Source organism: Sarcophilus harrisii, chromosome 1 (genome assembly GCF_902635505.1).
Source record: "Sarcophilus harrisii chromosome 1, mSarHar1.11, whole genome shotgun sequence".
NCBI classification, from domain to species: domain Eukaryota; kingdom Metazoa; phylum Chordata; class Mammalia; order Dasyuromorphia; family Dasyuridae; genus Sarcophilus; species Sarcophilus harrisii.
Window position 1 is genome coordinate 162,362,529 of NC_045426.1, and position 15,120 is coordinate 162,377,648.

Consider the following 15,120-nt stretch of genomic DNA (forward strand, 5'->3'; position numbering starts at 1 on the left):
ATATTATTTTGCTGTTTGAAATAAATCTTCACTGTATTCTTTTTATAGTTTCAAGATTTTAAATTACATTTTGTCCTAAATCAATGTATTATAGTAAATTAAATCCTAAAAGATAGGTTTGTGGAACAAATTTTTTTTTAATCCAACATTTTAGTTAACGATATTTATTTTACTTCTGGAGTGCTCAAACTACATTCAATCAACAGATAACTTCTAAAAATTTTACTAAACAAGTGGGGGAAATAAACGAGTGTACAAGTACCATAACAATTCCATACATAGGAACAAAAAAATGCTAAAGTCAATGAATTCTATAAATGAACAGTAGCAATAATTGTTGACTTTCACCTAATAAAAGTGTATAAATTGGTGTTGAAGCTAACATTGAGGAAAAAAACCAAAGCAATAAATAGAAAAAACTGCACGAACCACAAAGATATAGCTTTATAGAAATAAACAAAAAAAAGTAAAGAAAACTTTTAAAAATACAAACATTATTCAATGTGGATTAGGAAATGTTAATTAGGAAAAACATTTTCCTAATGATAAACTAGTTGTGAAAATACAAACTTACATTTTAAGGTAACACTCACAAAGTGAAAATACTATTTGTTTTAAAGTAAATGTGTCACCCAAAGTGAAGGGTACCAAGAACATCCTTTCAAATTGAGTTTTTGCAAAAAAAAAAAACATCTTTAGCTAAGAACATGGGAATCCAGCAATACACAGTAGGTATTTATTCTCCACACCAGCCCATAAAATGGTATTCAACAGTCATGCTGGGGGTAGGGAAAGGAGGACAAGGGCAAAGGAGGACATAAAGGAAACAAAAGCAACAGAAAAAATACTGATATAAAAGTGTCAATTAAATTTTTTTAAAAATCAAACAAGCCTAGTTTCAATTTTAGACAGGAAACATTAAATGTAGTTTTATTTTAGATTGGTCATCTGGATTTAATTACTTCAAAGAAGATTCCTTTTTAATCCAATATAAGACAAAAATATATCCATTGAATGTTTTTAAATACTTTCTTAAAACATTGTATATGGTCGGATTTTAAGTGGGTCTAATATGTTATTTCTTGTTTCAAAAGATTATAAAATTACCTATATATTTTAAAACTTGAAATGTGGAATTCTCTGTAAAGTAAGACCTATTGTGTAATTCGTGTCTTTAACATTTTAATATATTCTTTAAAACTATACAGAGCAAACATCCAGTAAACAGTATTTTATTTTATGACACTCTGTTAATACAATAAATATACAAAACTTTCAAACTACTCAAAACATGCAACATCAGAGGGACAGATGAGAAGGGCATTTATATAGAACCAAGACAGTCACCATGATAGCAAAGCATCATTAGTCATTTACAAAATATACAAACATCCTTTAGATAAATAATCCAAATCCTAAATTACAGACCACTAAGCAATGACTTCCAGTGTTCAAACTTTACTTTGAAATAAATTAGTCACAATTTATTATTAGAAAACAAAAATTAAATGGGTCTTAAAATTGCTCTGTGACTGGAAATACCTGGAAATCTTAGGATAAAGTATAAAACATTTTAACAAATAGCCCTGGCTTTCAAAGTGAACATATGAACTTTTTTACTGACCAGAGAAAAGTAATTCCTTTAAAACCCCTTTCACACCTGGCTATGGACAATCACACTATTATTTTAACACAAATTTTCTCTTTTAAAAACAATACAATTGTAGACACGAATTTGTAACAAGAGTATCCAAACAAATCAATTTCAAAACATTTCCCCACCCCTCCCCTACACAAAAAAAAAAAAGGATTTTAGGAATCCTTTTACACTTCATAATGCTAATTTGAACACAGCCCTTTTGGGGATATGAAAGCATTTCCATTCCAAAGGAAACAATAATTAATCTAATCTTCTTTTAAAATTTTAAATATCCTCCCCAAAATGAATTTTTATCTGTGGTTTAAGGAAACACCAAAATTGATTTGGAATATGAGGTGATGACTATGAATGAATGAATGCACTTGTGACATTTATTAGTCAATGTGTTTTTAACGAATAAAAAATTATTAAAATAAAACATTAAATATTCATTAAATACTCTGATATCTCTTAGCAGCAGGAAGAACTGATCTGAAAGATTTCATTTGCAATGTTTATTTTATAGCTTGTGCAGAAATTATTACTGAAGAAAATGATTTTATGAAAAAAATAGCTTTAAACTTTATAATGGGAACTAGATTTTCCTAAGGGTAATGTAGAAATGTATTCCAAGTAGACAGATTCGTCATAGTCCCAAATAAACTTAACAGAGCGTCATTTAACTAGATCCACATTCCTTGGCCAAGTTATTTATACAATGATTCTTAAGATCAGTCAGGTCGCTAAGTATATCCAGCATTTTATTTAATTTTATAATATAGAAAGTATGAGGGGGAATCTTTTTAAAGTATTTATTCATTGGTGTTGGATATGAATTTTTGAAAAATAAGGCTTTTGCATTATGCTCAAACATTATACTCCCTACATATAAATCTCCTTAAAATCAGGTTAATATATGCCGTTCTCTATAAATGTATTATTTCTCCTTAAAAACTGCTCAAGGACCTCCATGGCTTTAAAAGATGACTTGGAAAGGTATAAAATCAAACATTATACAATGAAAACTTCTACAGAGCATGGAGGCAAGTGAGTAGTATAACCTACACAATTAATACACTTAGCTTTATTTTTATTTCCTTTCTCAGTATAAGCTGAATATTTGAATGTTTTAATTTTACTACTTACTTCCACTTGGAAGTAGTCTTGTTATTTGCAGAATTTAAACAATTCACTTGATTTGTCTCAAACCCCAAAGATTGAAGTGCAATAAAAGGAATTCAAGTATGTGTGAAGCATCAGCTTAAAAAATCATTAGCAGTGACAATAACAGAAGAAAAATAAGTTAAAACACTGTATATTTATATTTGGGGACAAAGGGCAACCTGATTTGTAAAGGTAGGAAAGTAAATACCAATGTTAAAATTACCGTTTTCATTGTTAAAACACAAATTACACACACAAACTTAAGTCCTAAATACAACCAAAATTTCCCTCCAAATAAGGGTAGAAAAGACTAACCACAAGAGTATGTCAAGAAATAAGAAAACATCTTTTCTTTAACGGCATTTTCTCTAAGACATGAATACTGATTTTTTTTTTTTTAAAGAGCAAGTATAATCACTTAATTCTATTCCATCAATTTCTTTTTCTTTTAACTCAACTGTCCAATGCATTGCATATTCTACTGTTAGAATAACTGAGCCCCCAAATCAACTTTTATTTGAGTATAATACTCTATTTAAAACATTTTTATAATTGTAAAAACATTCCACCAAATCCTGTAATCATAAATGGTACAGATCAATGCTGAACCAAAATACTAATTTATTAAATAACTCAACAGTACTCATGCAAGCTTACAAGTTGATATCAAAAGAATTACTACTTAAAAAAAAATTAAAAGAAATTTACATCAGTTTTTATTGAATGCACACAGGCCCATCATCTTCAATTTTTAAAGTTTCCACACCAGCAAGCCAAATTGAAATTCCCAAACTCTCAGCCTATCCCATTTCTTTCCGTACAAACAGGGAGACAAGAATGAAGAATCAATGCACTTGCTCCTAAATGTTCCTCATATCTAATGAAAGATTCTCAAAGGAATTACTGCAGCTAAAACCTAAATATATTTTTAATCATAATGAAGTACCATAATAATTTCAGTGTTCCATCACTGAAATAAGTCATTGAAACATTCATCCCCCAGAAAATATGGAGAATATTTATTTATCATATGGTATAACCTTTTTCTTTGTGAGGGGTACTGAAATATTGTTCAAGAAAAAAAAAAAAGTTAAGGATTTAAAACAAAGAACTTTTCCTGGTTTTTGCCCATGCACAGGTGAACAGGAAACATACATGCTGTGGATAGTGTGTATTTCAAACATAAAAATCTTCATAGAATAATACAGTAACTTGAGAAAAAGTACAGTCAAAAGGTAACAATGCATTGTTGTCTGGAGATATTTCTAAATCTGGTTACCCTTGAAAGCATTTTGGGCTGCACTTGTTGCTGCTGTTGAAGCTGCATTTGCGGCTGCTGTCTGTACGGTTTTATTAGACATCACACCTGTTGCAAACTCTTGCTGGGCCTTCTCAAAACTAGCACCTGTTGTACGGTATAGTCCATGCACCTATGGAGGCAAAAGAGAAGGTAAATGGAAAAAAACAACTAAATACTAAATGTTCTGGTCAACTACAGAGATACAAAATTTTAAGTAGCTCAGAAAGAAGAATCTCAGAAAGAAGTGCTAAGAAGAACTGAATTACAGTTGGATTTATCACTTATATCTTAGAAATTGTGAAAAATAAATTAAAGGAGTGTGGAAAAAATTACTTTTCAGCTCTATATATATAGGGTAAGAATTTATTAGCAAAGAAGGGGAAAAAAAAGAATCACAAGAGAAAAAATGGACAATTTTGATTACATAAAACTATAAAGTTTTTGCATAAGTAAAACCAATTAAAGCTAAAATTAAAAAGACTTAAGAACTCTGATTAACAAAAGTGACCTATCAGGATTCCACAGGACTGATTATGAAGAATTTTATTTATTTCCTGATGAGGTAGTGATGGACTAAATGTCTTTTGATTTTTGAATAAATTGTATTATGAATTAAATATCCAGAATGATAAGCATTTTTTAAAGAAGGAATCTATTTTGCTTCACTATGCATATTTAATTATAAGGATTTTTTTCTTTTCTTCTAAATTATTTGTGAAGTTTGAAGGAAAGAAAATAAACTATTAAATGAAAAAAATTTAAATGCTGAAATAAAACATTGGTTAAGATGCACATTAAAAAAATATTAAACTAACAATAAGTGCCTTAAAATTGTCTAGAATCTCTAATAATCACAAAAGTGCAAATTGGAACAATCTTGAGGTATGAACTCATCCATCATGACTAGAAAACTTGAAAATCAAAAGGCTGGGCAAAGACAATAGGCTAATTCATTATTAGTGGAGCTATAAACTGTTTGGGAAAATAATTTTCAATTATACAAAATTACTAAGCTGTTCAAACTCTTTGGCCCAAAAATCCACTTCTGTGACTATATCCCAAGATTTTCAAAATGTTCAGAGCATCACCATTTGTGATAAAATGTTGGCTACTACATATGGAAAGAGGGCTAAATCAAGTATGAAATTTGATGTACTTTAAGAAATGAGAAATATGTTGAAATCGGAGAACCAAAGAAATAGAAAGAAGAAAGCAAATTCAAAATAATGTTGATGATTAAAACAACACAAAATCAAAAAGAGGCAACTGATGGAAAACATAACAACCAAAACTAGTATAATGATACCAAACCACAGGAAAAAATCTCCCTTAAATTAATAAGTCAATAATCTGTGGCATTTTAAAAGGTTCTTTTGAATGTTTGACAGAAAATATCTGCTGTGTCAAAATGAAATGTTAATAATTTAAAGCCTAGTAAGATGAAAAAACTACTTTGAATTGTTATTTTTTTAATGTAGTAATACTCAAACCAGTCTTTGTGTTGAAATAAAACACTGGTTAAGATGCACATTAAGAAAATATTAAACTATCAATAGCCACCTGAAAATTGTCATTATCAACCCTAACCTCTGCTATCTAATATTCCAAAGCATTCCCAACTTTCTGTAAGGCTATCACACATTTTTAAATCAAAACTAATTTTACTTTACTTCAGTTTTTAATTCATATAGCATTTTCATCTTATGATCTAATTCCCAAAGGGACACAGGTTTCTTTTTAAACTAGTAACTTATTGATGAGCCTGACCCCTGGTGGATACAATTAATGGCTAACAACATATGGACCTTAAAGGATTAAGAAAAAGTTCAGGTGTGAAAGAAAATTTAAAGGAAAAAACAAAACAAAACTAAACACACACACACACAAACACTAATCACCATCCAGTAAGTATTCACAATTATCTCACAATAAGACTAAAATCAAATTTATTATTTCCTTTGAAACCTGCTTCCTTGACCTTTGTACCAATATCACTTCCATTCTAAGACTGCAGTAAGCACTTTTTGTTGGTTCTTCTCATAACCAGAGTATGAGGCTCTGCTGAGGTCCTCAGCAATAACTTTGACAGTTATCCTTTCCTTTCTTATTTCTCTCACCCTAATTCAGATCACCCTTCTTGCCTGTTATAATAACTTTGAATGACCACATTGCCTCCAGTCTCTCCACTTTAATTCATCCCAGATACAACTTTAAAAACTTATCTTTTTATTGCATGAAAATGATTATGAATCAGACTAAGCCACCCTGACAACTTCTGAAAAAATCACATGACATAGGACTGGAGATAGGCAAATGTTCTACTTTTTAAAAAGGAAGAAGGGCTCATCAAACTATTAGCTAAGATATTTTACTTCAGTCCTTAGCAAAAAAATCTAGAACAAGTTATGGAAAAGATGGATCTGTGGACACTTCAAAAAAGAACTGCTATGAGCCATTATGAGTTCAAAAATATGTCATATATTAAACTCCTTTTTTTTTAATCACTATTAACTATAAGAGGACTAACAATAGTAGATAATGTATACTTGAAAGAGACTACATACAAGTAAAAAATTTTAGACAGAATACATACTTCAGCTGATCCTCAAAACAATCCTGTGAGGGTAAAGCTCTTCCATAAAATGACTAAAAGATTTTACATGATTCCATGTGTATATTGGATTGCTTAATGTCTGGTGCAGGGGGTAGGGAAAGGAGAAAGAATTTGGAAGTCTAAAGTCATACAGCTCATCTTACCTTTTTAAACATAACTAGAGAGATGACTGCAGATGCTGTGAAAAGTGCTGCTATGATCATCATCATGATTCCAACAGGAATACTTTTATTGAGGCCAGTTAAAGATGAAATCCAACCACTGTGTTGTACCAATAAAGACAAGGGAAACAGACATTTAAGTTAACACAGATGAATACATTAATACAGGTGAATGTCTCACTTTTTAAAAACCATCACTCATTTTGAAATCTTTTTACAATACATTGGATCTGCTTTTTGATTGCATTTTGATTGCAAACACTTCCAAAACTTTATGTATAAATGTTAATAATGACAATTAAATCAAATGTGTTAAAATGTTCACAAAACTTTCTAAGATACTTCTATGCCTATTTTGCAACAGAGATATCACTAAAGTGAGAATTTTCACCATGGATACCATCCCCAACCTCTGAAAGCCTTTTGCTTCTTTGTGTCAGACTCAAATAGAAATGGGAGACCAGTAAACCATACAAGAGGATTCCCTTCTGGTCACATATTGACTTAGTTTTAAAATGCATCTTATGACTTCTTCAGGTGTCATCTTATGTTTGATTTTATTTTTATTTAGTTAAATATTTCTTAATGACTTTTTAATCTGAGTTACGGGAAATGTTGGGGACTGCATGTTCCCACTAGCAGAGTGTTTCACATCTCTGCCTTAGTAAAGTGCTTTTCCTGAAATGTCATGGCCAAAACTCTCCTCTACTGGTAGATAATATTTTGCTAATAAGCCACTCTAGACAACACACAAGTGTTCCTCACTGACTCAAACTCAAGACATTCATAAGAAACATGAAAAAAAAGCACCTCCAAAAGTCAATCTCCATGAAATAACAGGCCATACCATGGCACTGCCTCTTAAAACTCCAGATCACTTCCAAATCAACATGAGAAACTGTAGTAGGTCTTGCATGACACAAAATAGTGTTTTAAGATAATGAGGTAAGGTGCTTCTGTTACATTAAAATAATGAGAAATGGCTGGTTTGTTAATAATTTCATAATAGTACATTTGCCTAGAATTATTATATGGTTAAATAAATTTAAATTTTCCTTTTTCCTCAATGACAAATGACTAGGTTCTACTTAGAATGAAGCTGGGTTTTTTTAGTATTTAAAAAGTTCTTGTAATAGCTGATGAAAACTATCCTCACATACAAACTAGCACAAATTCAAATACAAAAGCATGCTACAGAGAAATATATGTTTTAGAAAATAGAGGAAAATATTTTCAAGGTAATATCATTTGCTATTATAAGGAAAAAAACAACACATCATCATTTTAAGTTTTACCACAGAAAGGACTACTAAACAAATTATAAAAACCAAAATGCAAGATTGATTTCAATTAACCAACATTTATTGAACACCTAATTATATGTTATGTTAATTTCTTGATGCCAGAAATTCCCATTTTTGGCAATTGATATTGCCAAATATCATATGATATGGCATATCATAACATATGACACATTACATCAGCAGCATTATTTGAATGCTCCTTTAAAAAAAATAATTCATATCTATGACAAATACTAAGAAGAAAATTTCTGTATTTTTAATAATACAATTTCATATTTGACAATCAAGTAAAAAGCACTACTATGATTATGACATTATTGACATTTATATTATGTATTCAATTCTCAATTAAGCATAATAATAAAGGTCTGGTAATTTTTTAACATTATTTTATTATAAAATGCATCCGTTAAAGTTTTCATAAAGGATTACTCTAAATCTGTTTTTGCAAATTATAAAGTTATGTAGCATCTTAATCCTGACAACTACTCAATCTTTCTTACAATTATCTGCTGTATTCTAGAGAGAGCCTTTCACACTACAGCAGAAAGAGAAGACTAAGTAGGAGTCCTCTACTTCAGCTTGCCTATGCTTGAGACAGTGAAAGATAAAAGTAGTTCTGACTTCCTTCTCCAAAGTCACATAAAGACTTAGCCATTCTGACATTAGTGCACTGAATCCCTTGTACACCCTTATCCTATCACCATTCTTCTCTTGCCAAATTTGCCTCAACCTAGATTATACCCATCATCTACCTCCTCCACCACTACTCAAAACTTACTACATGAAGGTAAAAGAACTCTCACATGCTGATTGAATACATAACTCATTCTTTCTATTCAATATCATTTAGATTCTGTAGCAATGCAGTCATCTTTAATTCCCTCTTCTCAAGAACCTTTCTCCTTACTTTCAAGGATAAACAGACTATTCAATGTGAGCTCCATCTTCTTCCATTTTCTATCTCAAAAGCCGCTGACATCATCATGAACTCTTTCTGACAAAGAAATGGCTCTTCTTTTAGTCTAAATTCACTCCCTCTATTTGTGTATTTGATCATATCCATTCCATTTTCTCCAGTAGATTACCACTTTTCCATTAATCATCACTCTTCTTCTCTCTTGAATCTTTAACCTCTCCCCATCTACTAGTTTATCACCTACTGCCTTCAAACATTTTCAAGGGTCATGACCTCAAAAAACCTTCATTAGATACTACCCTACCCTCAAACTATTATCCTAGATCTCTTCTCCCATTCTCAAGCTCAACAGAAAAAATTGTCTACATTCACTTGCCTCCATCTCTGCTCTTCTCATTCACCACCACCCCAATCCTTTCAAATTAGAAATTACAATATCTGAATTCATCAGAATACTGAAATTATTCTCAAAGTTATCAATGATCTTTCTTTAAGAAAGATTTTTCTTGATACCCCAAATTTCCCCCTATATTTCTTTCCCTGTTCTCTTTTAGTAATCATCCCTCAGGACACAAAATTTAAAAAGAAAAAAATTCATCACAACTGATCAACAAATAGGAAGGGGAAAAAAGACATTACATATAATGTCCAAAACTTACAGACTCCCCATTCCTGTTCCCTTGCAAAACAAATTGGTTTATGGTTGTTATTCTTTCCGATTATGTAATTGTTATTGTGGCACTATGTATATAGTGTTCCTAGCTTTATTTACCCCATTCTGTATAAGTTTATATATTGTCCCATGCCTCTCTATATTTTTTCATCTTTGTCATTTCTCATTCCTACAATAATATTCCATTACATTTATGTACTATTAAGCCACTTTCCAATAAATGTATATATGTGGTTTTTTTTGTTTTTTTTTTTTTTACCAATTTTTTGCTATCAGAAAAATGGCATAAAAATTTTGATAGGCATGGTACCTTTTTGTCAATATACCTTCTTTGGAATGTATTCCTGAGAATCTTTTGGTCAATGGGTATAGGTACTTAACTATATTTGCATAATTCCAAATTACTTTCCAGAATGATTGTGCCAAAAAACAATTCTACTGTCTTTCCATAACCCTTCCAACAATGACTATTTAATTATTCAAGTTATTGGACTATCTCCTGCAAAAGATCACAAGAATTAGATTTAACCAAAAAGTACTTTTACTAAAAAAATATATCCCAATAACTCAATATACCCTTACTTAGAAGCAGATAACAAAGCAAATAAAAGCAATTCAAGAAGACAAAAACAAATAAAAAACTGACAAGAAGAAGGTTCCTCCAGGTCTAAGGATATGCCAAACTAATTGTTTTTATACTCTTTTAATATAAAGTATGTATAACTGGGTCCCAGATCAACAAAAACTCAAATTATTCCAGGTTTACATCACAATGCCTCTTACAACAGTCTTGGAGAGGTATGGTGGAGGTTAGGAATTAACTTAGGCTTACTCAGTATTAACATACTCAGCATCCTGGCCCACAACACTCATCTTTTGCCATCTTTGCCAATTTTCTGGATGTGAAGTATTGGATTATTTGGATTTTAATTTCTTTTAATAATAATGTTTTAGAGTATTCTTTCAAATGGTCAAAAAGTCAATAAATGTGTATTAAGCACTTATTATATGCCAGGAATCTTAAATGCCAGGGATACAAATGAGGGAGAAAACACCCCCTTGCCCTCAAAGATCCCATGGTCTCACACACACAATAATCAAACAAATATGTACAAAAAGTAGTCTGCAATATCTTTATTGAGAACTATTTATTTGTATCCTTTGACCACCTACCTACCAATAATTTCTTCTTGCCAAATATAATGGTATTTTCTCACCTCTAACACTTCTCAGCATGTCTTTCTCCGCCCCCACTGCTGCCAGTCTCTCTTCTCAGACTTTTATCTGTTCTTTCCTGATCTGCTTCCTACATGCCTGGCCCCTTCTTTTCAGTTTCCTTTGTTGGCACATCATGACCATGCTATTCCCTAAGGTTCTGTCCTGAGTCCTCTTCTCTTATCCTTCTTATACTCTCACTTCAAAGTACATCTCTAATCCCAGTTTCTCCTCTAAGCTTCAATCCCACATCATCACTTGCCTATTTCAGACATTTCAAAATGAATATCCCAGAGATTTCCTAAACTCCAAACATGTAAAACTGAACTCAACATCCCTTTTCAAACTTCCCAATTTCAATCAAAGGTCTCACTATCTTTCTAAAGTCTCAAGTTCAGTGTTATCTTGGACTCCTAACTCTCCCTTACTCCACATATCCAATCAGTTATTAAACTTTTATTACTTTCACATTCACAATATCTCCTACATCCCACTTCTTTCTATTCACAAAGTTAGACCCCAGGGTTCAGATCCTCATCACCTTTCACCTAGATGACTAAAACGGTCTCTTAAATTGGACTTCCTGCCCAGAACTCTACCTAATCCAGTTCAATGTACCCACTGCTGCCAAAGTAATTTTCCTTAAGTGCTAATATCATCATATGACAGTCCTTTAAAGTACTTAATAGCTGCCTAGCCCTGATTTTTGTTCTTATGATTCATTTCAGTCTTGTTTGATTTTTTATGACCCCATTTGGGATTTTCTTGGCAAAGATATAGAAGTGATTTATCTTGAGGAGACAGGGTGAAGGGACTTTCCCAGGGTCACAAAACTAATATGCATCTGAGGTCGGATTTGAATTTGTGAAGATGAACCTTCCTCTAGGCTAAAGACTCTAATCCACTGCACCAGCTAGCTGCTCTTTAGACTTTTTTTGCCTGGCCCCTGAGCAGTAATGGGTGAAAGTTACAGAAAAGCAAACTTGAAAAGACGGTCAAAAACAATCAGTTTGGGAGCAGAAAGCTTTTCTTCACTAGAAATCTTTAAACAATAGCTAGGTGATCATTTCTTCAGATTGTTTAGAGGGGATTCTGATTCAAGTACAGATTAGAATATGGTGGCTATCTTTCCCATAGCTGTAATAACTCTCGTAGCATGAAGTTTATAATGTAGGTATAGAGATTCTTGGGCACCAGCAATGTATTAATTCTCTAAAATCTACATTTATATATATAAGAGAAGATGCCTCTCTTAGTCATTAATTCCCCAACTCATCTCAACTGACATAAAAAGGATAGCTTTTTAGTCACAAATGGAGATTGCTTATGTTATGCCTCAGTTCTCTTTAACTGTTCTGACTCGGTTTCCCTAAACTAGATTCCTTTGTCTCAGTTTCCTTAGCTGTTCTGTCAAATCCCCTTAGTCATAAAAACTCCCTCTAGTCCATTAAGATTGGGAATCGTTTACTCTAAGGTTATAAATTGCTAGCAAGATAAACAAGAGAGCAGAACTCCTGTCCTCAAGAATTTACAATATCCCTCTAAAATATTCCAAGATACCTTACTGACATCTTTATCTCTGGGTATTCAGACAACCTGTCTCTTGGCTTTTAGGAGTTATGGTCTCCCCCCAACCTGACAGAAGCCTTCCCGCCTTTTTTGTCTCTAGGGTTATTTAAAGGAGGGGGCCGCTCTTATTCTTTGCTTCATTCTTTGAGATGACAGCCCTGGGACCAACATGGATTCCTTGGTCTCAGTATATCTTTATCTCTATCTGACTGGACAATTTGAGATGAGAGTCCTGTCCAGTCAATTATACTCTCCAATTAATAAACTATTGAAAACTCTCTAATCTCTCTCCTGCCTCAGTTTCTCCGGCATTACAATTACACCCTGAAAAAGTAGACCAAGATATAAACTATATTGCAGCACTTCACCACAAATAAACAAATTATACAATCTATGTTGAGGAAAAAGTTTCATCTTTTATTTGCTCAAAAGAAACACAAGAGCTAATGAGGCATAGCTAGACTTGAAGTCAACTCTATCAAATTACTTAACTTCTTAAGGTAAAGAAAAGAGAGAGAAAGGAAGAGAATATAGAACTCAAATTTTAAATGATTTTAAAATTTGATTTTAGAGGGCAACTAGGTGATACAGTAGATAAAGCACCAGTCATAGAGTCAGGAAGACCTGAGTTCAAATCCAGACTTAGATACTTACTAACTATCTGGGCAAATCATTTAACCCCAATCCTACTTGTACCACCCCCAATTGTCTTTACATATAATTGAATAAAAAAAAATTTTTTTTAAAGAAAAACCTGCATTTGATTTCGATAGGATAGGATCATTATCTAATCCACCTCAGTCCCAATGATTAGACAAGTTTTTCCTTGAAAGGGATCAAAGCTGCCCTTCTCCTGCTTGATTGTCTAGGGAAATTAAGGCTCAAAATATCCCTGAAATAACTTTCTTATATCTGTGACCATAATTAAGTGGCTTCCAGTTTACCCACGGACCTTTTTTAAAAGGCTTTCTACATGGAGACACAGTAAGGCATATCAATACCATTTGGGCCACCACATTACTCTGCTGACCAGACCCATTTTTAAACAGAGGGAGCACGTCTCTGATCTTTCTAACCTAAGTACTTCTATAATCATACTGAATATCTTTTCTAATTTATGACTAAACAACTCTCCTTTTTTAAACTTTTGAATGATGAAATTAGTGTCTCCTTCTAACAGCAAATCTGAAGTAGGCCCACCCATCACCCCTTGCCCCTGACCATCCTTGCTGTGTGTTCTGGGGGTAGTCATTTCAGCTCTCAATGCCCTGGGTCAGTAGTGTCAAAGTCAAATCAAAAGGAAGACCACTAAACCCTACATAAGGATTCCTGTGGGCCATGTATTGACTTGCAAAATTTGTTTTTATTTGTTTTGTAAAACACTTACTGATTTTATCTTAATATGATTTGGGCAGTACTTGGAACTGAGACATGGGAGTGGGGAAGAAAGGGAACATGCTTGATAGCCCTGCTCTCTATGAATGACTGTTTAAAAAAACTAGCAAGGTGAAGAAAAAGTGAAGACTAGAATTGGATGAAAAATTCTTCAACCAGGAGTTCCCTAGATCACTGAATTCACAGGTCCTGTCAGTATTCCCCAAGAAACACAGAGTAAAATATTCAAAAAATTATGATTCCATGACTGTAATACAAAACAGTAAAAAGCAGTGGAGGATAAAATAAACATGCAGAGGACTAGATGTGTGACCCAGTTAAGGATGGACAGAGGAAATAACTAGGAGTAAGGCAGAAGAAACAACAATAAATCAATGTGAGATGACAGAGATCTCTGTTGGCATCTGTAAGGGGATCCATTCCAACAAACAACTCTGCTACTTTGAGTTCAGAGTCTGAACTCAGACTCTACTACCTCATCAGCCTCATGGACCACATATGGAGGGTGCCATGTTATCTCAAAAGATGAAATTAAGGAAGAAAAAACAGAACAGGGCAAATATACAGAGAAGAAATACATGCTTTCTATGAAAGCATAAAAATTTACTTAAAATTTTAATACAACTTACAGAAAACAGATTGGTCTTTAAATTTCACGTTCAACCTATTTTAAAAATAACAGAGTGAATATAATCTACAAAACAATGATTCAGCCCAAGTGTAATCTTTCAACAATATTTTGATAAACTAAGTTAAAAAAATAAGTCAAGAAATATCATTTGCATATTTTTATGTTATAGTATGGAATTCCTTACCTTTATATTTTTGAAATCTAATATATTACATGAATGTGCTAAGACTATGACAACTAAGAAAAATTAAAGTTAAATAATTACCAATTGCCCCAGCTCTGAAATCCAGCAGCCTGAAGTACGTGGACAGCAAATTGACAAATATACACAAAGAAGAATACAAAGAATCTGAAGGAACTGTCACTCCTGAAAGAAAAGGAAAAAATAAACATTTTTCTCACTATACTTGACACACATTAATGTATAACATTTAAAATAACAGGAGGAAACAAGTATCTCAGACCCATAGAACCATTTAAATACCTATCACTGAAGGGAAAAAAACTCTTTTGTATTGCACATAGATATACAATTG

The 15,120-nt window shown here is 32.4% G+C and overlaps 1 protein-coding gene across 2 annotated transcripts in view; it reads right to left on the minus strand.

Moving 5' to 3' along the window:
• Positions 1-1,216: 1,216 nt before the first annotated feature.
• SCAMP1 (secretory carrier membrane protein 1) overlaps positions 1,217-15,120 on the minus strand; it is a 101,889-nt gene continuing 87,985 nt past the window's right edge. For both annotated transcript variants that reach the window (XM_003759421.4, XM_031966173.1), the window contains 3 exons: positions 14,850-14,951; positions 6,861-6,978; positions 1,217-4,233 (listed from right to left, as the gene is read on the minus strand). In XM_003759421.4, coding sequence (XP_003759469.1) covers positions 4,069-4,233; positions 6,861-6,978; positions 14,850-14,951 — 385 coding nt within the window. In that variant the 3' untranslated portion in view covers positions 1,217-4,068. The remainder of the gene's footprint in view (positions 4,234-6,860; positions 6,979-14,849; positions 14,952-15,120) is intronic.